The 23,912-nt window shown below is 42.1% G+C and overlaps 2 protein-coding genes across 3 annotated transcripts in view; both read left to right on the top strand.

The window, feature by feature from the left end:
* Positions 1–9,774, top strand: part of LOC129839907 (zinc finger protein 239-like) — a 20,886-nt gene extending 11,112 nt beyond the window's left edge. The window contains exons 1-2 of the mRNA XM_055907622.1: positions 2,633–3,165; positions 6,563–9,774. Coding sequence (XP_055763597.1) covers positions 2,850–3,165; positions 6,563–7,365 — 1,119 coding nt within the window. The 5' untranslated portion in view covers positions 2,633–2,849 and the 3' untranslated portion in view covers positions 7,366–9,774. Of the gene's footprint in view, positions 3,166–6,562 lie in introns of the transcript that reaches the window.
* Positions 9,775–10,486: 712 nt separating this feature from the next.
* Positions 10,487–23,082, top strand: LOC129839939 (zinc finger protein 239-like). 2 transcript variants are annotated; one of them, XM_055907664.1, is made up of 2 exons: positions 10,487–10,919; positions 19,608–23,082. In XM_055907664.1, exons 1-2 carry the CDS (start codon positions 10,739–10,741, stop codon positions 20,177–20,179), a joined length of 753 nt encoding a protein of 250 aa, XP_055763639.1. In that variant the 5' UTR covers positions 10,487–10,738; the 3' UTR covers positions 20,180–23,082. The 2 variants fall into 2 exon arrangements, with proteins under 2 accessions (XP_055763639.1, XP_055763640.1); XM_055907665.1 differs by having other exon boundaries at positions 19,611–23,082.
* Positions 23,083–23,912: the final 830 nt, after the last annotated feature.

A 23,912-nucleotide genomic window follows, 5' to 3' on the forward strand; every position in this document is an offset into this window, starting at 1 on the left:
TCTGTTTCTGGATCAGGTCTTGTAGGGACAGCTCAGGACCTCGTTCCCTCTTCTATCCCTCATCTCTGTTTCTGGATCAGGTCTTGTAGGGACAGCTCAGGACCTCGTTCCCTCTTCTCTGTTTCTGGATCAGGTCTTGTAGGGACAGCTCAGGACCTCGTTCCCTCTTCTCTCTTTCTGGATCAGGTCTTGTAGAGACAGCTCCGGACTTTGTCCCGTCTTCTCTGTTTCCAGATCAGGTTTGGGGTTGGACAAGGGTGAGGGGCATTGTAGTTCACGGTTTCTTGTTGTCTTTGGCTTGACTTCATGAAAACAAACTCTATTTGGTTTAAAAGATGTAAAGAAGAAAATAAAAATAAATAGGGGGTAGGATTGGATACAGGATATGAACCTGGTTTAGGGGTAGGATTGGATACAGGATATGAACCTGGTTTAGGGGTAGGGTTGGATACAGGATATGAACCTGGTTTAGGGGTAGGGTTGAATACAGGATATGAACCTGGTTTAGGGGTAGGGTTGGATACAGGATATGAACCTGGTTTAGGGGTAGGGTTGGATACAGGATATGAACCTGGTTTAGGATTGGATACAGGATATGAACCTGGTTTAGGGGTAGGATTGGGTACAGGATATGAACCTGGTTTAGGGGTAGGGTTGGATACAGGATATGAACCTGGTTTAGGGGTAGGGTTGGATACAGGATATGAACCTGGTTTAGGGGGTAGGGTTGGATACAGGATATGAACCTGGTTTAGGGGTAGGGTTGGATACAGGATATGAACCTGGTTTAGGGGTAGGATTGGATACAGGATATGAACCTGGTTTAGGGGGTAGGGTTGGATACAGGATATGAACCTGGTTTAGGGGTAGGGTTGGATACAGGATATGAACCTGGTTTAGGGGTAGGGTTGGATACAGGATATGAACCTGGTTTAGGGGTAGGGTTGAGTACAGGATATGAACCTGGTTTAGGGGGTAGGGTTGGGTACAGTATTTGAACCTAGTTTGGGGGTAGAGTGGCGAGGGGGTCTGGTGTAGTGCTTTATGGCTGTGAATAAGTAGTTGGATGAATGGTTGTTGTTGTAATGAGCTGGGGTTTTTTGAGGTTTTTAAAAGGCCATTCCAGGTAAGTATATGTTTTAAAAGGCCATTCCAGGTAAGTATATGTTTTAAAAGGCCATTCCAGGTAAGTATATGTTTTAAAAGCCATTCATGTTTTTAAAAGTTAATTCCAGGTAAGTACACATGTTTAAAATGCCAGCATGTCTTTTATAAGGCCATTCTGGGTAAGAGAGGGAGATTCAGATTCAATGAGTGGATTAGACTACAATCTGATCAATCAATATTTATCCATTGACCCATATTTGTAAATTGTATAGCAGTGAGACCATTTTGGTCACATATGCTCCTAAATATTTTGCTGTGCGACCTTGTGAAATTGTTTTGTAATAGCCAATGTATGTTAGAAAGTATTTCACACAGACACACCTGTTAATTGAAATGCATTCCAGGTGACTACCTCATGAAGCTGGTTGAGAGAATGCCAAGAGTGTGCAAATCTGTCATCAAACATTTCTAAAAACCTGTTTTCGCTTTGTCATTATGTGTGTAGATTGATGAGGGGAAAAAAATATTTTATCCATTTTAGAATAAGGCTGTAACGTAACAAAATGTGGAAAAAGTCAAGGAGTCTGAATACTTTTCCCGAATACACTGAACATCTACATGATGTATTATAACACCTTGTAGGAGCACTATAGACCTAGTCTGTTCATTATATACATCTACATGATGTATTGTTACACCATGTAGGAGCAGTATAGACCTAGTTTGTTCATTATATACATCTACATGATGTATTGTTACACCACGTAGGAGCAGTATAGACCTAGTCTGTTCATTATATACAACTACATGATGTATTGTTACACCACGTAGGAGCAGTATAGACCTAGTCTACTCATTATATACATCTACATGATGTATTGTTACACCATGCAGGAGCAGTATAGACCTAGTCTGTTCATTATATACATCTACATAATGTATTGTTACACCATGCAGGAGCAGTATAGACCTAGTCTGTTCATTATATACATCTACATGATGTATTGTTACACCATGCAGGAGCAGTATAGACACCTCTGTTTATAATATATCTGTTTGTTTGACTGATTTTCTAAATTATTATAATGGTTTTATTTAACCTTTCTTTAACTAGGCAAGTCAGTTAAGGTTAAGAACATTTTTTTTTTTTTTTTACAATGACGGTCTACCCCGGTCAAACACTCCCCTAACCGGGACGACGCTGGTCCAATTGTGCGCCGCCCTATGAGACTCCCGATCATGGCCGGTTGTGATACAGGCCGGGATCGAACCAGGATTCTGTAGTGACGCCTCTAGCTCTGAGATTCAGTGCATTAGACCGCTGTGCCACTGGGGAGCCCTCACTCAAGATCTGCACCGATTAACACATGCTTCTGTTTGTACGTCTTCATTTAACATTATTATTTTATGAAATAAATGAAAATAAATCAAATACATATTAATTTCCTAAACTGCGTTACCCATTCTAGTCAGCAGATGACGAATGACGTATTTCAGGCAATGCTGCCTGTGTGACGTATAATCTAATGGACGGGAAGTTTCTTCAACAACCACAACAGCGACCTCGGTAGCTTTGCTAGCCGAAGTAGCGGAACATGTGCGCTCTTTATACGCTTTCTGTGATTATTAGCCACTGGGTTTTAAACACATTTCTTTATTATCTACTAGTTACCCCTTTTAATATCGTATGTACGTCAGCTAACTGTCTGGTTAAGGTAGCAGTAGCACTAGGCTAATCGCTAATGCTAACATCCCCGACGATGAGTTCAAAAAGCTACTACCCCCCTGCTAAAGAGGACTGCTGGACGGAGAAAGACGCTCTCGTGAAAGAGGAGAAGGAAGAGCAGTCTGTCACAGTTAAACAAGAAGTAGAGGATGAGGCTGTTACAGTGAAAGAGGAGGGGGAAGATAAACAAGAGGGTGCCGTTTTTACAGTGAAAGAGGAGACGACTGGCACGGTGAAAGAGGAGGAAGACGTTTTTGGAGTGAAGGAGGAGGGGGAGATCACTGTCACATTGGAGGAGGAAGAGGAGCAAAATGGAGATCTGATTAACACCAGTGAGTACTGTCTTAAAAAAGGGGCACAAACTCTGCAGTTGTTGAACTGATGTCCCTGAATATTTATTTATGTTGAACTGATGTGATTTTAAAGAGTCATTCTACTGAAGTTATGTGCGATTCCAGGAAATCTGACTTCTAAATATTGGCATGATGGAGAAATAAAACAAATAGAAGCTTTATGGATGTTACATGAAATGGACAAGCTTTTTGGGGAGATTGCTAACGAGCGTTAACAAAATGACTGGAAGTCTATGGGTATATGCTAGCAGATACCAATAGCACACGGACTGGAAGTCTATGGGTATATGCTAGCAGACACCTATAGCACAATGACTGGAAGTCTAACGCTTAGTTAGCATTGGCTCGCAAAACTACCTCTAACTTCCTTCATACAGGACACAGAGACATACAAATGGTATCCACAAGTTCGTCTGACTCTGGGGGAGTAGATGCAGAGCCTCAGTGGCAAAATCAGCCCTTTTAAGGTCTATATTTTGGAGTTCAGGCTTTATTTGAAACATTTAGGCATGAAATTGCCTGAATTTTGACATTACGTAGTAGGAGGCCAAGTCTAAATAAAATGCGTTTCAGTCAATCATATTTCATGGCTTTTAGTAAGGGCTCAGAGAGCTTGTTTTTTTCCACTCGCAGCTTTCCTCCAGTATTAGTTTAACGAGATGTTAATGAAGCAGTACAGGCCACATTGAAGTGTCTTGAGTTTTATTTGTGTGTTCTACAGTCTTGTAAAGTTAGGAAGGAGGGGGTGACTGGGAGAGGAAATGTTTTTGTAAAACCTGCAGCATACATTGGATCATATTAAAACTTTATCTGTAAAGATAACTTTCATCGAGGTTTTTACATGGTTTATATTGGTTTCTCTCCTTTCAGTTTCCTTTTTCAGCGCTATGAGATTCCTAACATCCATAAACATTTGTTGATATCTTGAAAAATGATGTATTCTGGCTAAGATTCTCTCTATATATGTACACTGCTCAAAAAAATAAAGGGAACACTTAAACAACACAATGTAACTCCAAGTCAATCACACTTATGTGAAATCAAACTGTCCACTTAGGACTGATTGACACTAAATTTCACATGCTGTTGTGCAAATGGAATAGACAAAAGGTGGAAATTATAGGCAATTAGCAAGACACCCCCAATAAAGGAGTGGTTCTGCAGGTGGTGACCACAGACCACTTCTCAGTTCCTATGCTTCCTGGCTGATGTTTTGGTCACTTTTGAATGCTGGCGGTGCTTTCACTCTAGTGGTAGCATGAGACGGAGTCTACAACCCACACAAGTGGCTCAGGTAGTGCAGCTCATCCCTGATGGCACATCAATGCGAGCTGTGGCAAGAAGGTTTGCTGTGTCTGTCAGCGTAGTGTCCAGAGCATGGAGGCGCTACCAGGAGACAGGCCAGTACATCAGGAGACGTGTAGGAGGGCAACAACCCAGCAGCAGGACCGCTACCTCCGCCTTTGTGCAAGGAGGAGCACTGCCAGAGCCCTGCAAAATGACCTCCGGCAGGCAACAAATGTGCATGTGTCTGCTCAAACGGTCAGAAACAGACTCCATGAGGGTGGTATGAGGGCCCGACGTCCACAGGTGGGGGTTGTGCTTACAGCCACCTCATCAGGAGCATGCCCAGGCGTTGTAGGGAGGTCATACAGGCACGTGGAGGCCACACACACTACTGAGCCTCAATTTGACTTGTTTTAAGGACATTACATCAAAGTTGGATCAGCCTGTAGTGTGGTTTTCCATTTTAATTTTGAGTGTGACTCCAAATCCAGACCTCCATGGGTTGATAAATTTGATTTCCATTGATCATTTTTGTGTGATTTTGTTGTCAGCCCATTCAAATATGTAAAGAAAAAAGTATTTAATAAGAATATTTCATTCATTCAGATCTAGGATGTGTTATTTTAGTGTTCCCTTTTGTTGAGCAGTGTATATATGCTGAAATGAATTTCTCATACATGGCAGTACTGTTTTTTAAAAAAGATGATTAGGGTGTCTGTCTCTGAATAGTCCTGTAGTATTATTTTTCTTCAACTGAGATTATTGCATAAAAGCAGGTTAAACTATTTAAACTTATGGTTGTGGAAGGCATATATTTAGCCTAGGTATAATTTCACAAGCCCTGAATTCATTAGGTTATTGATGACTGTTTGAAATGCAGTTTATTTGACATTTTAATTGTACAACAAAGCTTATTTAGAGAGAACATTAACAATTAAGAGACACTCATCTAGTACCGGGTCAGACCATCCTTTGCCTCCAACCCTAGACACTGTCAGGTGTGAAAAGCCCAGGAGGGTGGCTGTTTCTGAGACACTGGATCAGGCCCGCCTGGCATTGACAACGACGCTCAGTCTCTTAGATCACTTGTTTTGCCCATGTACTTAAAAATATTCAAAATGTTTGCAAATGTGTTATGATAGATTTGAATAAAGAAATATTTAACATTTGAATGTCTGTCCGTCTGTAACATCCATAATTGTTGTTTTCCTCTCTAACATAATAATGAAAATCACAATCTTACATTTTTTGGTTTGTGTTCAGCCAAGCCTTTCCTTCGATATGCCTATCCATGTTATAACTAACACTGGGGGACAGCTGTGAGTGGAGAAACAAGCTCTGTGAGCTCATTCAAAAAGCCATGAAATATGATCTACTGAAAAGCCTTGTTTGAGACTTGCCCTCCTACTCTGTAATGGCCAAAATGCATGCAATTCCCTACTTAAACTTTTCAAATAAAGACTGAATTCCAATATATATATACCTTAAGGATAATTATGAATATGGCCATACAGAAATCCTATTTAGATTAGGATTATGGTAATTAATATTAACAGAACATGCAACTCCTGTAATGAAGCAGCCAATTAAACATCCTTTTCAAACATTTGCCAAAATGCAATTCGCAAGGAAAACACCTCCGTCAGGAACTTAGTAAGAGATCTAAAGATGCTGCTTATATGACCAGGATTGTGTTAATCGAGGACTGTGTTTAATGAAGGATTGTGGTCATCGAAAGCCAGTAGAACAAATGCTAATCTAATGAATTCAGGGCTTGTGAAATTATTAGACAAATGCTGACCATTGAAGCTATAAAACAATTGGAGCCTAATTGACTACACATTTATATTGTCTTATTTTGGCCACTTTTTCTCATTAATCATAATGAGCACCAGAAAAACACATATGATACTTGGCCTCAGGTTATTGAAGGATCTGATTTGAATTAAACATAAAAAGGGAGACAGTTGTATCATGTGAAGGTTTCATTCAAGGTCCTATTCATTAGTGAACACCGTTTCATTTTAGTTTCTAGTGAATACGACCCTGATCTCACTGTTAAATTAAACACACGGTTTGTCTTTGGTAGGAGAGAGACCAGACTCAGAAGAACCAGAGCAAGAGACGTCTGAACCAGCAAGACGACACCACTGTTCCCACTGTGGAAAGAGTTTTACCCAATTACGGACACTGAAGGTGCATGAAAGAATACACACTGGAGAGAAGCCCTACCAATGTTCTCAGTGTGGAAAGAGTTTTACCCAGTTAGGGAGCCTGAAAATACACAATAGAATACACACAGGAGAGAAGCCTTACCAATGCTCTCAGTGTGGAAAGAGATGTTCACAGTTAAGTTGCCTGAAATCACATGAGAGAATACACACAGGAGATAAGCCTCACAAATGCCCTCAATGTGGTAATACTTTTAAGCGGTTAAGTAACCTGAAGGAACATCAAAGAGTACACACAGGGGAAAAGCCTTACCACTGTTTCCATTGTGAAAAGTGTTTCAGCTGGGTAAGGCAACTGAAAGAGCATGAGAGAACACACACCGGAGAGAAGCCCTACCAATGTTCCCAGTGTGGAAAGAGTTTTACCCAGTTCGGGAGCCTGAAGATACATGATAGAATACACACAGGCGAAAAGCCTTTCCAATGTTCCCAGTGTGGAAAGAGTTTTAACCGGTTAGGGAACCTGAAATCACATGAGAGGACACACAAAGAAGAAGAGCCCCATCCCTGCTCCCAGTGTGGAAAGAATTTTACCTCATCAGGCTTCCTGAAGAATCATGAGCAAAGACACATTGGGGAAACGCCTTTCCAGTGCTCCCAGTGTGGAATTAAATTTACCTGGTTAAGGCAACTGAAATCACATGAAAGGATCCACACATGAGAGAAACGTTAGGAATGCTCCCAGTGTAGAAAGATATTTACCCAGTTTAGGCACCTGAAAGACCTTGAGGTAACACACTCAGGGGAAAGCCTTACCCATGCTCCCAGTGTGGACAGTGATTTTTCACATACTTACAATTCATGAGGTAACACACACATTGCTCCCACACTTGTCTCATCTTTTACTGAAAATTGGTGCTTTGTGGTTTTGTTTACGCTCTTATTTCCATATGAAATCAAATTGGAGAAAACCTACTCAAATACACATTTGTATGTTTTATGTTTTAAAATCCCAAGATATGAATTGAATATGGAGTGTGACCGTTTTTATGTAGATTATGTACACACACTGTGATTAAATAGTCTTTTTTTTTTTTACTCTGGCTCTGTTTTTCTGTGTGTGTTGGGGATGTGGAACACCGTTTGGGTCTTTGCGTGTCAAAAAAGATACACGTCAAATAACACTATTTGATGTGTCAAATAACACTATTTGATGTGTCAAATAACACTATTTGATGTGTCAAATAAGCTTGTTGACCAATCAGGATATGACTGCACGTCACCTAATAATTTAACGCGTTCATACCTTTTTTTACGTAGTTAATATTACACATTGATTACATGATCACTTGTATTTCATATGTCAAAACGTTTCATCGATACGTATGTTATGATGCTGGTAAAGTTGACTCGTGCGCACCTACAGTGCTGGTCATTAAAAAAAGCTAGCTAGCTCATGGATGCAAACAATGTTCTTCCCCAAATACATAGCAACACGACATAATCTGTCTCAGTAGCTATAGTTAACTAGCTAACTATATAGCTAGGTGTCATCATCTAAAATAACCCTATTTTATAAGACAGTTTTATTTGATTAATGGTGGTCGGACCCATCTATGTGAAGCTAGCCACAATAAGCATTAGCCACAATAGTGGACTTTGCGGTTCAAAATAAAAGTATGTAATTGACAGTAAATCAAATGAATACAAATAGTGGAATAATGCCATAAGTGAATAGATCATGCTAAACGAGGTTGGAATGTTGTTTATATAAAATCAACAAAAGACAATTAGTTAATTTGACAAAAATCTGTTTTTAATCACACTGGATGTATTAGACTTTAGAATTGCATTGGGGGCATTCTTATTTCACTGTACAGCCTTACCTATGGATTGTGGCTCAATGACATGGTGTATCAGTCAACTCAGTGACAACCAGAGAACATTAGTGTCTTAGCTCTTATTGCGGGACTCAAACCACTGTGAATTCAGCCACATTTATTGTCAACCTATGTGTATTGAACACTATTCCATAGGAAAAACAATGCAATGTTGGAGTCTGAGAAAAAAAGTATTTGGATACTGAGTCGACTGATACCCCATTTCATTGATCCGCAAACCAACCTTGTTTAACATTATCTAGTCTAAATATGGCATGATTCCACCAATTGTAACCTTCTGCGTCACTTTCAACGAGGAACCTTTATCTTGAAGGCAAATCGCAAATTCCACTATTGTGGCTAGCTTCACAACACGTAACCCAGCCATTTTGTTTTTCATGAACTGAAGTTCAATTTCAATAGCCTTGCAGAAGCACCCCCAGATCATCACTGATCCTCCACAACATTTCACAGTGGGTGCGAGACACTGGCTTGTAGGCCTCACACCCACTGTGAAATTTGGTGGAGGATCGGGGATGATCTGGGGGTGCTGGAATCGGGCAGATTTGTCTTTGTGAAGGACATATGAATCAAGCCACGTACAAGGTTGTCCTGGAATAAAACATGCTTCCTTCTGCTCTGACAATGTTCCCCAACTCTGAGGAATGTTTTTTTCCAGCAGGACAAAGCTCCATGCCACACAGCCAGGTCAATCAAGGTGTGGGTGGAGGACCACCAGATCAAGACCCTGTCATGGCCAGCCCAATCTCCAGACCTGATCCCCATTGAAAACCTCTGGAATGTGAACAAGAGGAAGATGGATGGTCACACGCCATCAAACAAAGCCGAGCTGCTTGAATTTTTACGCCAGGAGTGGCATAAAGTCACCCAACATCAATGTGAAAGACTGGTGGAGAGCATGCCAAGACTGGTGATTGACTGGTAAGCTGTGATTGAAAATCAGGGTTATTCCACCAAATATTGAATTCCAAACTCTTCCTAAGTGAACATTAGTATTGTGTTGTTTAAAAATTAATATGAACGTATTTTCTTTGCATTATTGGAGGTCTGACAACACTGCATTTTTTTTGTTATTTTGACTAGTTGTCATTTTCTGCAAATAAATGCTCTAAATGAGAATATGTTTATTTGGAATTTGGGAGAAATGTTGTCAGTAGTTTATAGAATAAAACAAAAATGTTTTTTTTACCCAAACACATACCTATAAATAGTAAAACCAGAGAAACTGATCATTTTGCAGTGGCCTCTTAATTTTTCCTAGAGCTGTATGTATTGTTACACCATGTAGGAGCAGTATAGACCTAGTCTGTTCATTATATACATCTACATGATGTATTGTTACACCATGTAGGAGCAGTATAGACCTAGTCTGTTCATTATATACATCTACATGATGTATTGTTACACCATGTAGGAGCAGTATAGACCTAGTCTGTTCATTATATACATCTACATGATGTATTGTTACACCATGTAGGCACAGTATAGACCTAGTTTGTTCATTATATACATCTACATGATGTATTGTTACACCACGTAGGAGCAGTATAGACCTAGTCTGTTCATTATATACATCTACATGATGTATTGTTACACCATGTAGGCACAGTATAGACCTAGTTTGTTCATTATATACATCTACATGATGTATTGTTACACCATGTAGGAGCACTATAGACCTAGTCTGTTAATTATATACATCTACATGATGTACTGTTACACCATGCAGGAGCAGTAGGCTGTTTACAAAGGCAGACCATTTCAGATATTTTGGGGGGGACCTAACATATCAGATCTGAAAAATATCTAATGTTAAAATATTACATGTGATTGGTCAAAAGGCCAACATGAAAAATTAAATAAATATTTCCTTAAACTGCATTAGCCGTCCCACTCCAGTCAGCAGATGGCGATATGCATTTTACAGGCGATGCTGCCAGAGTGTGACGTGGCATTAAATGTAGTGGACGGGACGCTTCTTCAACAACAGCTAATCAGCAACCCTTGCTAGCCAACATAGCCGAAACATTGGAGCTCTTTAGATGTTTTCGGTGTTTATATTGTGTTTTAAACACACGTCTGTCGTATCTACTAGTTAACCAATCCCCCCCCCCTCCGTATTTACGTTGTTAGTCAGCTAACTTAGCACAGGGCTAGTCGCTTATGCTAACTAGCTAGCTAAAATCCCTGACCATGAGCTCACCAAGGTACTCCCCGCCTGCTAAAGAAGAGGATGTCTGCTGGACTGAGAAACAGGGTCTGTGGCTTAATGTTGTCGTGAAAGAAGAAGAGGAAGAGGAGGATGTCACAGTGAAAGGCAACGAAGAAGCTTCCAGAGTGAAAGAGGACGAGACTGGAGATCTGATTAACACCAGTGAGTACTATTTTAAAAACAGGAGCAAAACCTTGTCAAACAACAACAAAATGGCCGCCATGACACTTAAAAAAAACATTGTAGTCATTTATTTAGCCGACGCTCTTATCCAGAACGACGGACAGGAGCAATTATGGTTAAGTGACTTGCTCAAGAGCACATCGACAGATGTCGCACCTAGTTGGCTCAGGGATTCGAACCAGCGACGTTTCAGTTACTGGCCCAAAGCTTGTTTTGGTAAACAGCTAAGGGATGGGGGCTGGAGACACCGGTATGTATGTAACCACTCTCAAATTCTATTTTTTATTTCACCTTTATTTAACCAGGTAAGCTAGTTGAGAACAAGTTCTCATTTACAACTGTAACCTGACCAAGATAAAGCAAAGCAGTGCGACAGAAACAACACAGAGTTACACATGGAATAAACAAGCGTACAGTCAATAACACGATAGGGGGGAAAAAAGAAAGTCTATATACAGTGTGTGTAAATGGCATGAGGAGGTAAGGCCATAGTAGCAAAGTAATTACAATGAGCATATGATGGTGTGTAAGTAGTGATACTGGTGTGCAAAAGACCAGTAAAGTAAATAAAAACAATATGGGGATGAGGTAGGTAGATTGGGTTAGGGTTCCTCGAGGACTCCAATCAAGTTGTACAAACATCTCAAGGATGATCAATGGAAACACGATGCACTTGAGCTCAATTGACCATTTTCATAGCAAAAGGTCTGAATACTTATGTAAATAAGGTATTTCTGTATTTGATTTAAAAAGAATAATTTACATAAAAATCTAAAACCATTTTCGCTTTGTCATTATGGATATTTAACCAGGCAAGTCAGTTAAAAACAAATTCTTATTTACAATGACGGCCTAGGAACAGTGGGTTAACTGCCTTGTTCAGGGGCAGAAGGACAGATTTTTACCTTATCAGTTCGGTGTTTCAATCTAGCAACCTTTCGGTTACTGGCACAATGCTCTAAACACTAGGGTACCTGCCGCCCCTGATTGATGGAAAAACGTTAATTAAATTCAGTTTAGAATAAGCCTGTAACATAACAAAATGTGGAAAAAGTCAAGGTCTAAATACTTCCCGAATGCCCTGAATTATAAAGTTAATTTCTCAGAACATTAAGAAAAATGTCCATTTAAAAACAACAAATAACATTCAAATAATAAAAACAACAAATAACATTCAAAAAACATACATTCTGTTCTCAGGGCCATCAACTTTCTCTACCCTGTATCTTGTTAAGTGTTCAGGTGTGTTGGCCACGCCCAATAATTGGCCACACCTGATTTAATGAGTGCTTGTTTCCTTGGAAATGGGGTCTGATTGGATAGACTAAAGGTTACAGCTTTGATTGAGTTTTAAAATAATAAAAATGTAAAACGTTGTGTTCTAGCTCCACCCTGGTGGCGCATTGGACTAATTCTATGGGTAGAGAACATGAGATCATAGGTTCGAATCTCACTAGAAAATAGATGTGACAGTTGCCTGCTATTTTCCGACTATCTCCTGTCGATTTTTTTATTATTTTTAATTTTTTTAAACGTAATGACATCACACCTAAAATAAAATGCATTTTCGTAAAAACACGGTGTCTCATGAGAATGTAGAGGTTGAAGTGTTTCCAGTACCCATTTAGGCAAATCGTTCATTAATACATTTGCGACAGCCTGTGTGCCCTCCCAGCTATCTGTTTCATGTCTCAGCCCAGCCTGTATGCCCTCCCAGCTATCGGTTTCATGTCTCAGCCCAGCCTGTATGCCCTCCCAGCTATCGGTTTCATGTCTCAGCCCAGCCTGTATGCCCTCCCAGCTATCGGTTTCATGTCTCAGCCCAGCCTGTATGCCCTCCCAGCTATCGGTTTCATGTCTCAGCCCAGCCTGTATGCCCTCCCAGCTATCGGTTTCATGTCTCAGCCCAGCCTGTATGCCCTCCCAGCTATCGGTTTCATGTCTCAGCCCAGCCTGTATGCCCTCCCAGCTATCGGTTTCATGTCTCAGCCCAGCCTGTATTCCCTCCCAGCTATCGGTTTCATGTCTCAGCCCAGCCTGTATGCCCTCCCAGCTATCGGTTTCATGTCTCAGCCCAGCCTGTATGCCCTCCCAGCTATCGGTTTCATGTCTCAGCCCAGCCTGTATGCCCTCCCAGCTATCGGTTTCATGTCTCAGCCCAGCCTATATGCCCTCCCAGCTATCGGTTTCATGTCTCAGCCCAGCCTGTATTCCCTCCCAGCTATCGGTTTCATGTCTCAGCCCAGCCTGTATGCCCTCCCAGCTATCGGTTTCATGTCTCAGCCCAGCCTGTATTCCCTCCCAGCTATCGGTTTCATGTCTCAGCCCAGCCTGTATGCCCTCCCAGCTATCGGTTTCATGTCTCAGCCCAGCCTGTATTCCCTCTCACCTATCGGTTTCATGTCTCAGCCCAGCCTGTATGCCCTCCCAGCTATCGGTTTCATGTCTCAGCCCAGCCTGTATTCCCTCCCAGCTATCGGTTTCATGTCTCAGCCCAGCCTGTATGCCCTCCCAGCTATCGGTTTCATGTCTCAGCCCAGCCTGTGTGCCCTCCCAGCTATCGGTTTCATGTCTCAGCCCAGCCTGTATGCCCTTCCAGCTATCGGTTTCATGTCTCAGGTAGCCTGTATGCCCTCCCAGCTATCGGTTTCATGTCTCAGCCCAGCCTGTATGCCCTCCCAGCTATCGGTTTCATGTCTCAGCCCAGCCTGTATGCCCTCCCAGCTATCTGTTTCATGTCTCAGCCCAGCCTGTATGCCCTCCCAGCTATCGGTTTCATGTCTCAGCCCAGCCTGTATGCCCTCCCAGCTATCTGTTTCATGTCTCAGCCCAGCCTGTATGCCCTCCCAGCTATCGGTTTCATGTCTCAGCCCAGCCTGTATGCCCTCCCAGCTATCGGTTTCATGTCTCAGCCCAGCCTGTGTGCCCTCCCAGCTATCGGTTTCATGTCTCAGCCCAGCCTGTATGCCCTCCCAGCTATCGGTTTCATGTCTCAGCCCAGCCTGTGTGCCCTCCCAGCTATCGGTTTCATGTCTCAGGTAGCCTGCGATAGCCAGCATGAATAGAATGCAATACATTTTTGGGGGGAACATTAAGCAAGAACGCCATTTAGCTGTATTAGTGCACGTGACAATAAAAATGTGAAACTTGGCCATCTGCCCAAGATTGTTGAACAACTTTATGGAAGCCCATTTTTGCTAGAGTAGCTACACTATATACTTCAACTGTATGTAAGTCTGTGGACAACTCTTCAAATGAGTGGATTCGGCTGTTTCAGCCACACCCGTTACTGACAGGTGTATAGAATCGAGCACACAGCCATGCAATCTCTATAGACAAACATTGGCAGTAGAATGACCTTTCTGAAGAGCTCAGTGACTTTCAATGTGACACCGTCATAGGATGCCACTTTTCCAACAAGTCAGTAGGTCAAATTTCTGCCCTGCTAGAGCTGCCCCGGTCAACTGTAAGTGCTGTTATTGTGAAGTGTGAACTTATAGGAGCAACAATGGCTCAGCTGCGAAGTGGTAGGCCACAAAACCTCACAGAACGGGACTGCTGAAGCGCGTAGCGTGTAAAAATCGTCTGTCCTCAGTTGCAACACTCACTACCGAGTTCCAAACTGCCTCTGGAAGCAATGTCAGCACAATAACTGTTTGTTGGGAGCTTCATGAAATTGGTTTCCATGGCCCAGCTGCCGCACACAAGCCTAAGATCACCATGAGCAATGCCAAGAGTCGGCTGGAGTGGTGTGAAGCTCGCTGCCATTGGACTCTGGAGCAGTGGAAATGCTTTCTGTGGAGTAATGAATCACGCTTCACCGTCTGGCAGTCTGAAGGACGAATCTGGGTTTGGCGGATGCCAGGAGTTGCTACCTGTCCCAATGCATAGTGCCAACTGTAAAGTTTGGTGGGGGAGGAATAATGTTCTGGGGCTGTTTTTCATGGTTTGTACTAAGCCCCTTAGTTCCAGTGAAGGGAAATCTTAATTTCTACAGCATACAATGACATTCTATAGGATTCTGTGCTTCCGAATTTGTGGCAACAGTTTGGGGAAGGCCCTTTCCTGTTTCAGCATGACAAATCCCCCGTGCACAAAGCGAGGTCTATACAGAAAGGGTTTGTTGAGATCGGTGTGGAAGAACTTGACTGGCCTGCACATAGCCCTGACCTCAACCCTATTGAACACCTTTGGGTTGAATTGGAATGCCGACTGCGAGCCAGGCCAAATCGGCCATCATCAGTGCCCAACCTCACTAATGCTCTTGTGGCTGAGCTGAATAGAAGCAAGTCCCCGCAGCAATGTTCCAACATCTAGTAGACAGCCTTCCTAGAAGAGTGGAGGCTGTAATAGGAGCAAAGGGGGGACCAACTCTATATTAATGCCCATGATTTTGGTATTCATTACTTGATAATTTATAGATCTGTATTTCTCCCCAAATGCATAATTTCAATAGATATCCTGACATGACATAGCAGCAAAGGGGGGGGGGGGACTCCATATTAATGGCCATGAGTTTGGAATTAGACGTTCGACAAACAGGTGTCGACATACTTTTGGCCATGTAGTGTAGCTTTATAAAAAAAATATTTTAAAAAAGTAGGGGTGTGGATCAGAAAACCAGTCAGTATCTGTTGTGACCACTATTTGCCCCAAGCAGCATGACACATCTCCTTCGCATATGATCAGGCTGTTGATTGTGGCCTGTGGAATGTTGCCCCACTCCTCTTCAATGGCTGTGCAAAGTTGCTGGATATTGGCGAGAACTGGAACACTCTGTTGTACACGTCGAGCCAGAGCTTCCCAAACATGCTCAATGGGTGACATGTACGGTGAGTATGCAAGCCATGGAAGAACAGACATTTTCAGCTTCCAAGAATTGTGTCCAGATCCTTGAGACATTTTTATGCGCATTATATTCAAACATGAGGTGATGGCGGCAGATGAATGGCATGACAATGTACATTCAAATTGCCGTTGATGAAATGCAATTGTTTGTTGTCTGTATCTGATGCTTGCCCATATCATAACCACACTGCCACCATGGAGCACTCTGTCTACAACGTTGACATCAGCAAACCGCTCGCTCACACGACGCCATACACGCTTTCTGCCATCTGCCCGGTACAGTTGAAACCAGGATTCAAACATTGAGCACACTTCACCAAGTGGCCTTCAAAGGTGAGCATTTGCCCACTGAAGTCTGTTACAACACCGAACTACACTCAGGTCAAGACCGCGGTGAGGACGATGCACACACAGATGCGCTTCTCTGCGACGGTTTCTGACTGTTTGTGCAGAAATTGTTCGGTTGGGAAAAACCCACAGTTTCAACAGCTGTCCGGGTGGCTGGCCTCAGACAATCAGGCTGATGATGAAGCTGGATGTGGAGAACCTGGGCTGGCTTGGTTACACGTGGTCTGCGGTTAAGAGGCCGGTTGGGCACACTGCCATATTTTCTAAAATGAAGTTGGAGGCGGCTTATTGTAGAGAAATTAACATTTCTTTCTCTGTAACAGCTGTTATGGACTTTTCTGCCGTCATGACAATTGCATGCTCCCTCAACTTGAGACATTTGTAGCATTGTGTTGTGACAAAACTGCACATTTTAGAATGACCTTTTATTGTCCCCAGCTCAAGGCGCACCTGTGTAATGGTCATGCTATTTAATCAGCTTCTTGATATGCCACACCTGTCAGGTGGATGGATTATGTTGCGTTTTTATATTTTTGTTCAAACAGCTTAAAGGCAAATACGGCTACTTTGCTGTTATACTGGATACATTGTTTGATGTGACCAGTGTTACCATAGTTGGCTGGCTAGCAAGCAAGGGATAAGAGGGTTGCCAGCCAGCATGGCAACAGGACCTTTTGAAACGAACGACTGGGTTGCGTCCATAGATGGAGAACAAAAAGATTTCACGATTGGGGCGCATCTCTAGCAACCTAACTGCCTTGGGTAGCAACCCTAGATTTGTGTCAGGACTATATCTCATGGAAGGATGAAATGGTATGAAATAATTTCTTTAAAATAACATTTAAGGAAAAATATATCAGTCATTATTTGAATATGTTGCTAACCCGTCGTTTAGAAGTGATAATGCCTTGGAAGCCAGTGTTTGAAGGATATATTGGCACGGTTGGGTGGCCCGAGGCAGAACACCTGTGCTAAAATATATCCTCCAAACACCGGCTACTCTGGTATTATCACTTAAATATCATACCCCCAAGACATGCTAACCTCTCACCATTACAATAACAGGAGAGGTTAGCATTATATATATCATACCCCCAAGACATGCTAACCTCTCACCATTACAATAACAGGAGAGGTTAGCATTATATATATCATACCCCCAAGACATGCTAACCTCTCACCATTACAATAACAGGGGAGGTTAGCATTTTATATCATACCCCCAAGACATGCTAACCTCTCACCATTACAATAACAGGAGAGGTTAGCATTATATATATCGTACCCCCAAGACATGCTAACCTCTCACCATTACAATAACAGGGGAGGTTAGCATTATATATCATACCCCCAAGATATGCTAACCTCTCAACATTACAATAACAGGAGAGGTTAGCATTATATATATATCGTACCCCCAAGACATGCTAACCTCTCAACATTACAATAACAGGGGGGGTTAGCATTTTATATCATACCCCCAATACATGCTAACCTCTCACCATTACAATAACAGGAGAGGTTAGCATTATATATATCGTACCCCCAAGACATGCTAACCTCTCACCATTACAATAACAGGAGAGGTTAGCATTATATATATCGTACCCCCTAGACATGCTAACCTCTCACCATTACAATAACAGGAGAGGTTAGCATTATATACACTGCTCAAAAAAATAAAGGGAACACTAAAATAACATATCCTAGATCTGAATTAATGAAATATTCTTATTAAATATTTTTTTCTTTACATAGTTGAATGTGCTGACAACAAATTCACACAAAAATGATCAATGTAAATCAAATTTATCAACCCATGGAGGTCTGGATTTGGAGTCACACTCAAAATTAAAGTGGAAAACCACACTACAGGCTGATCCAACTTTGATGTAATGTCCTTAAAACAAGTTAAAATGAGGCTCAGTAGTGTGGGTGGCCTCCACGTGCCTGTATGACCTCCCTACAACGCCTGGGCATGCTCCTGATGAGGTGGCGAATGGTCTCCTGAGGCATCTCCTCCCAGACCTGGACTTAAGCATCCGCCAACTCCTGGACAGTCTGTGGTGCAACGTGGCGTTGGTGGATGGAGCGAGACATGATGTCCCAGATGTGCTCAATTGGATTCAGGTCTGGGGAACGGGTGGGCCAGTCCATAGCATCAATGCCTTCCTCTTGCAGGAACTGCTGACACACTCCAGCCACATGAGGTCTAGCATTGTCTTGCATTAGGAGGAACCCAGGGCCAACCGCCCTGGGTTGGCCCTGGGTTGATATGGGCAGCGACCATGTAACGCTTTCACAACATACAGAAGTGTGCTGGTTATCAAGGGGCAAAGTAATGACACATTTTTTTTTTTATATTGGGGGACGAGCTTAAACTTCTTTCCTGACCATCATTTTCACTTGTCTGACTGCCTGCATGATGATGAGCTTCCCACACGACTGGCCTATCTGGGTGACGTTTTTTCTCGCCTGAATGATCTGAATCTAGGATTACAGGGACTCTCCGCAACTATATTCAGTGTGCGGGACAAAATTGAGGCTTTGATTAAGAAGTTGGAGCTCTCCTCTGTCTGCATTAACAAGGATAACACACAGGTCTTTCCATCATTGTATAATATTTTTCTTTGTGTGCAAATGAACTCAAGCTTACGGACAATGTCAAATGTGATATAGCGAAGCACCTGAGGTGAGTTGGGTTACGCAATTAACGGATGACACAAACAACTGGATTTGTTATCCCTTTCATGCCCTACCTCCAGTCCACTTACCGATATCTGAACGAAAGAGCCTCATCGAAATTGCAACAAGCGGTTCTGTGAATTTTATTTAATCAGAAGCCACTGCCAGATTTCTGGATTGGGCTGCGCTCAGAGTATCCTGCCTAGACAAACCGCACTGTTAAGACACTGATGCCCTTTGCAACCACGTACCTATGTGAGAGTGGATTCTTGGCCCTCACGAGCATGAGAACTAAATACAGGCACAGACTGTGTGTGGAAAATGATTTTAAGACTGAATCTCTCCAATACAACCCAACATTGCAGAGTTATGTGTATCCTTTCAAGCACACGCTTCTCATTAATCTGTGGTGAGTTACTCACAATTTTCGATGAACAAATAAAGTTTTATGTGAGATGGGTAAATAAAGTACAACATTATTGATTATGATTATTTGTGCCCTGGTACTATAACAGCTCTTTGTCACTTCCCACGAGCCGGGTTGCGACAAACTCGTTCTTATGTTTAAATGTGTTAAGTGTTTAAGTGTGTGTGTGTGGCAGGCTTACAATGATTTGAGAGTTTGGAAAAACATTTGAGAGTGTGCTGACCCTAGTGCTAAGAAGGGGTTCGCAGCTAGAGGTTGAATGTTTGAAGTGGTCCGGGACTATAAAACATTTAGGAACCACTGATGTAGAGCTTTCTTTCAGGTCTCTCTGTTTAACCAAATATTCTGTTTGTCTTCAGCAGGTGAAAGACCAGACTCTCACGGGAAAAGTCCTTCAGGGAAACCAGACCCACAGAAGACCAAACCAGCAAGACCACACCACTGCTCCCAGTGTGGAAAGTGTTTTAGACACGCAGGGAATCTGAAAACGCATGAGATGATACATACAGGAGAGAAGCCATATCAATGCTCCCAGTGTGGAAAGGGTTTTAGACTCTCAGGGCATCTAAAAGTGCATGAAAGAACACACACTGGAGAGAAGCCATATCTATGCTACCAGTGTGGAAAGGGTTTTGGACACTCAGGCAATCTAAAACTGCATGAAAGAACACACACTGGAAAGAAGCCATATCTATGCTCCCAGTGTGGAAATGAATTTTTCTCATCTGGGGACCTGAAAAAACATGAGAGAACACACTTAGTAGAGAGGCGTTTCCAATGTGCCCAATGTGGAAAGAGATTTATTCAGTCCGCGCATCTGAAAGATCATGAGAGAATACACCCAGGAGAACAACCATTCCAATGCTCCTTGTGTGGGAAAAGTTTTACCCATTCATGGAACCTGAAAATGCATGAGATGACACACACATGAGAGGAGAGATGCCTTTCTACTGCTCCCAGTGCGGAGCGATTTACTTGGTTAGGGAATCTGAAAACGCATGAGAGAACACATACGGGAGAAGCCCCCCTACCACTGCTTAGACTGTGGATATAGATTTACCCAGCTAGGCTACCTGAAATCACGAGTGGACACACACTGTGGAAAAGTTTTAAGTAGTTAGGGAACTTGAAAATGCATGAGATGACACACACAGGAGAGATGCCTTTCCACTGCTCCCAGTGTGGAAAGAGTTTTAGAAATGCAGGGAACCTGAAAGTGCATGAAAGGAGACACTATGGAGAGAAGCCTTTCCAATCTTCTCATTGTGGAAATACATTTTCCCTGTCAGAGGACCTGAAATCACGTGAGAGAATACGGGCGCTGTGTTCTGACTTATATTTTTGACTTAAGAAATTGTGTTTTGGTTTATGCCACAACAAATCAATGTATATGAAAGCTTACTCAAAAACAGGGTTACTTTTTTGTTTTTCTTTAAGACATGATAATATCTCAAATCAAAATATATTTTTTTTAAATGTGTATTTTGATTATGAAGTATCGATTTGAATATTGGTATTTAAAAATGTAAATTATTATATAGATTAATAGAATGTGCATTTCTAGATTCTAACCTTGAAACCTCTTGGATTTGATATGATTTGGATATTACTAAAGACATTTGATTAGATGCATGATTTGGATATTGCAAAGTGTAAATTATTAGATCAAAACTGGTGGAGAAACAAAAATAGCATCAATAGGTAAGTATACCAGTTTCATTTGAGTACCAGGATGTTGACAGAGGTTTTTTTTGGGGGGGGGGGGGCTGTGTGTGGGATGGTTGGTGGCCTGGCGTTTGGGACCTTGGGCCGGTGGCCTGAGAGGTCGCTGGTTTGGGTCCCCGATGTGTGAGATCTGTCGATTTGCTCCTTGGCGTGGCGCTTGACCCTAGTTACTGTTGTGGGTCGCTTTGGATGGGATTGGCTGCTAGATGACTGAATGCAATGTAAATAGTGAGTGGCTTCACTGCAGGTAGATTGTATGAATTTTCAAATTCAATAAAATAAAAAATGTAATGTGCATTTTACATTTTTACATTTCACGTTTGTCATTCAGCAGATGCTTATCAAATCACATTTTATTAGTCACATACACATATTTAACAGATGTTATTGTGGGTGTAGCAAAATGCTTGTGTTTCTAGCTCCAACAGTGCAGTAGTATCTAACAATTCACATCAATACACATATCTAAAAGAATGGAATATATACATATTAGGACTACCAATGTCAGTGGCATTGACTAAATACAGTAGAATTGAATACAGTATATACATATGAGATGAGTCAAGCAGTATGTAAACATTATTAAAGTGGCCAGTGATTCCATGTCTATGTATATAGGGCAGCAGCCTCTAAGGTGCTGGGTGGTAGCCGGCTAGTGATGGCTGTTTAACAGTCTGATGGCCTTGAGATAGAAGCTGTTTTTCAGTCTCTCGGTCCCAGCTTTGATGCATCTATACTGACATCGACATTCTGGATGATAGCGGGGTGAACAGGCAGTGGCTCGGGTGGTTGATCTTTTTGGCCTTCCTGTGATATCGGGTGCTGTAGGTGTCCTGGAGGGCAGGCAGTGTTCTCCCTGTGATGCGTTGGGTAGACCATACCACCCTCTTAAGAGCTCTGCGGTTGCGGGCAGTGCAGTTGCCGTACCAGGCGGTGCTAAAGACAGGATGCTCTCAATGGTGCATCTGTAAAAGTTTGAGAGTCTAGCCAAATTTTTTCAGCCTCCTGAGGTTGAAGAGGGGCTGCTGTGCCTTCACCACGCTGTGTTTTGTTGACGTTGAGGGAGAGGTTATTTTCCTGGCACCACTCCGCCAGGGCCCTCACTCCCTCCCTGTAGGCTGTCTCATCATTGTACCGGTAATCAGGCCTACTACTGTTGTGTTGTCTGCAAACTTGATGATTTGAGTTAGAGGCGTGCATGGCCACGCAGTCATGGGTGAACAGGAGGGGGCTGAGCACGCACCCTTGTGGGGCCCCTGTGTTGAGGATCAGAGGTGGAGGTGTTTCCTACTTTCACCACCTTGGGGCGGCCTGTCAGGAAGTCCAGGACCTAGTTGCACAGGGCGGGGTTCAGACCCAGGGCAATCAAACTTAGTGATGAGCTTGGAGGGTACTATGGTGTTGAATGCTGTGAGCTATAGTCAACGAACAGCATTCTGACGTAGGTATTCCTCTTGTCCAGATGGGATAAGGCAGTGTGGTGGCGATTGCATTATCTGTGGATCTATTGGGGCGGTATCCAGATCGACTTATAGTACTGACATTTTTGTTCTGGTCCCCCGTGGGAATCGAACTCACAACCCGGACGTTGCAAGCGCCCAGATCTACCAACTGTACCTCATGGGACCTTGATTCTAACCTTAACCTATTGAATTTTGTCATTGAGTTAATTTGTGTACTAGGCCAAGTTAAAGGGAGTATAAAAATTCAATGATGTTGTTCTGATGTCATTGATAAGATGTTGACATGGAAACACATCACATGAATGTTCACATTAGCATTATTCCACCATGTCAGAGAACTCTGGTGCTTATTGTAAAAAAGGATTTGATTAATGCAACATATTTTTATCTGGAAAAATACATTCAATATTTTATGTATTCAACTGGAATTTGAAAAAGCATTCCAGGTGAATCTGGTTGAGAGGAGGGCAAAGAGTGTGCAAAGCTGTCATCAAGGGAAAAAGGTGGCTACTTGGAAAAATCTCAAATTTTGATTTGTTTAACACTTTTTTTGGTTACTACATGATTCCATATGTGTTATTTCATAGTTCTGATGTCTTCACAATTATTCTACAATGTAAAAAATAAAGAAAAAGCTTTGAATGAGTAGGTGAGTCCAAACTTTTGACTGTACATATTACCTCAATCACCTCAACTACCTTGTACCTCAGCACATTTTGTACCTCAGCACATTGACCCAGTACTCCTTGTATATAGCCTCGTTACTACCTGGTACCTCAGCACATTGACCCGGTACTCCTTGTTTATAGCCTCGTTACTACCTGGTACCTCAGCACATTGACCCGGTACCGGTACTCCTTGTCTATAGCCTCGTTACTACCTGGTACCTCAGCACATTGACCCGGTACCGGTACTCCTTGTATAAAGCCTTGTTATTCCTTTAGTAACACAATATTATTTCCTTTTTCCACATTTCCTTTCTTTTTAAATCTGCATTGTTAGGAAAAGGCTTGTAATTAACCATTTCGCAATAAAAGCTGTTGTAATCGTGCACATGTGACAAATAAAATGGAAATTTGATTTGAAAACCCATTGGATGAGAAGGTCAGACATCCCTCCCCTTTCACCTTCTTATCCAATGGGTTTTTGAAAAAGAGGCAAGGAGAGAGGACCTGAGGAATCAGGGAAATTAAATTGAGATTCTCCCCTTGTTTCCTCCATTTCTCACCTCCCGTTCAAAGTACAAATGCACTTTCAAAAGAGTAGTGGAGGAAACAAGGACAGAGGAAGCAAGCATTTGATGGCTAGTTTTCAGACAGACTCACTCACTAACACACATTGCTTTAAAAGAGTAAGAGTGTATTTCATTAGTGATTATTATTATTGTCAATGATTTTCTTGACAGAACCCATTGTATTATATTATTACAGTTGTAATTCTTACTGGTTGGTAGGTCTTCAAATACTTATGTCATGC

This window comes from Salvelinus fontinalis, chromosome 40 (assembly GCF_029448725.1).
Source record: "Salvelinus fontinalis isolate EN_2023a chromosome 40, ASM2944872v1, whole genome shotgun sequence".
In the NCBI taxonomy this organism is placed as follows: domain Eukaryota; kingdom Metazoa; phylum Chordata; class Actinopteri; order Salmoniformes; family Salmonidae; genus Salvelinus; species Salvelinus fontinalis.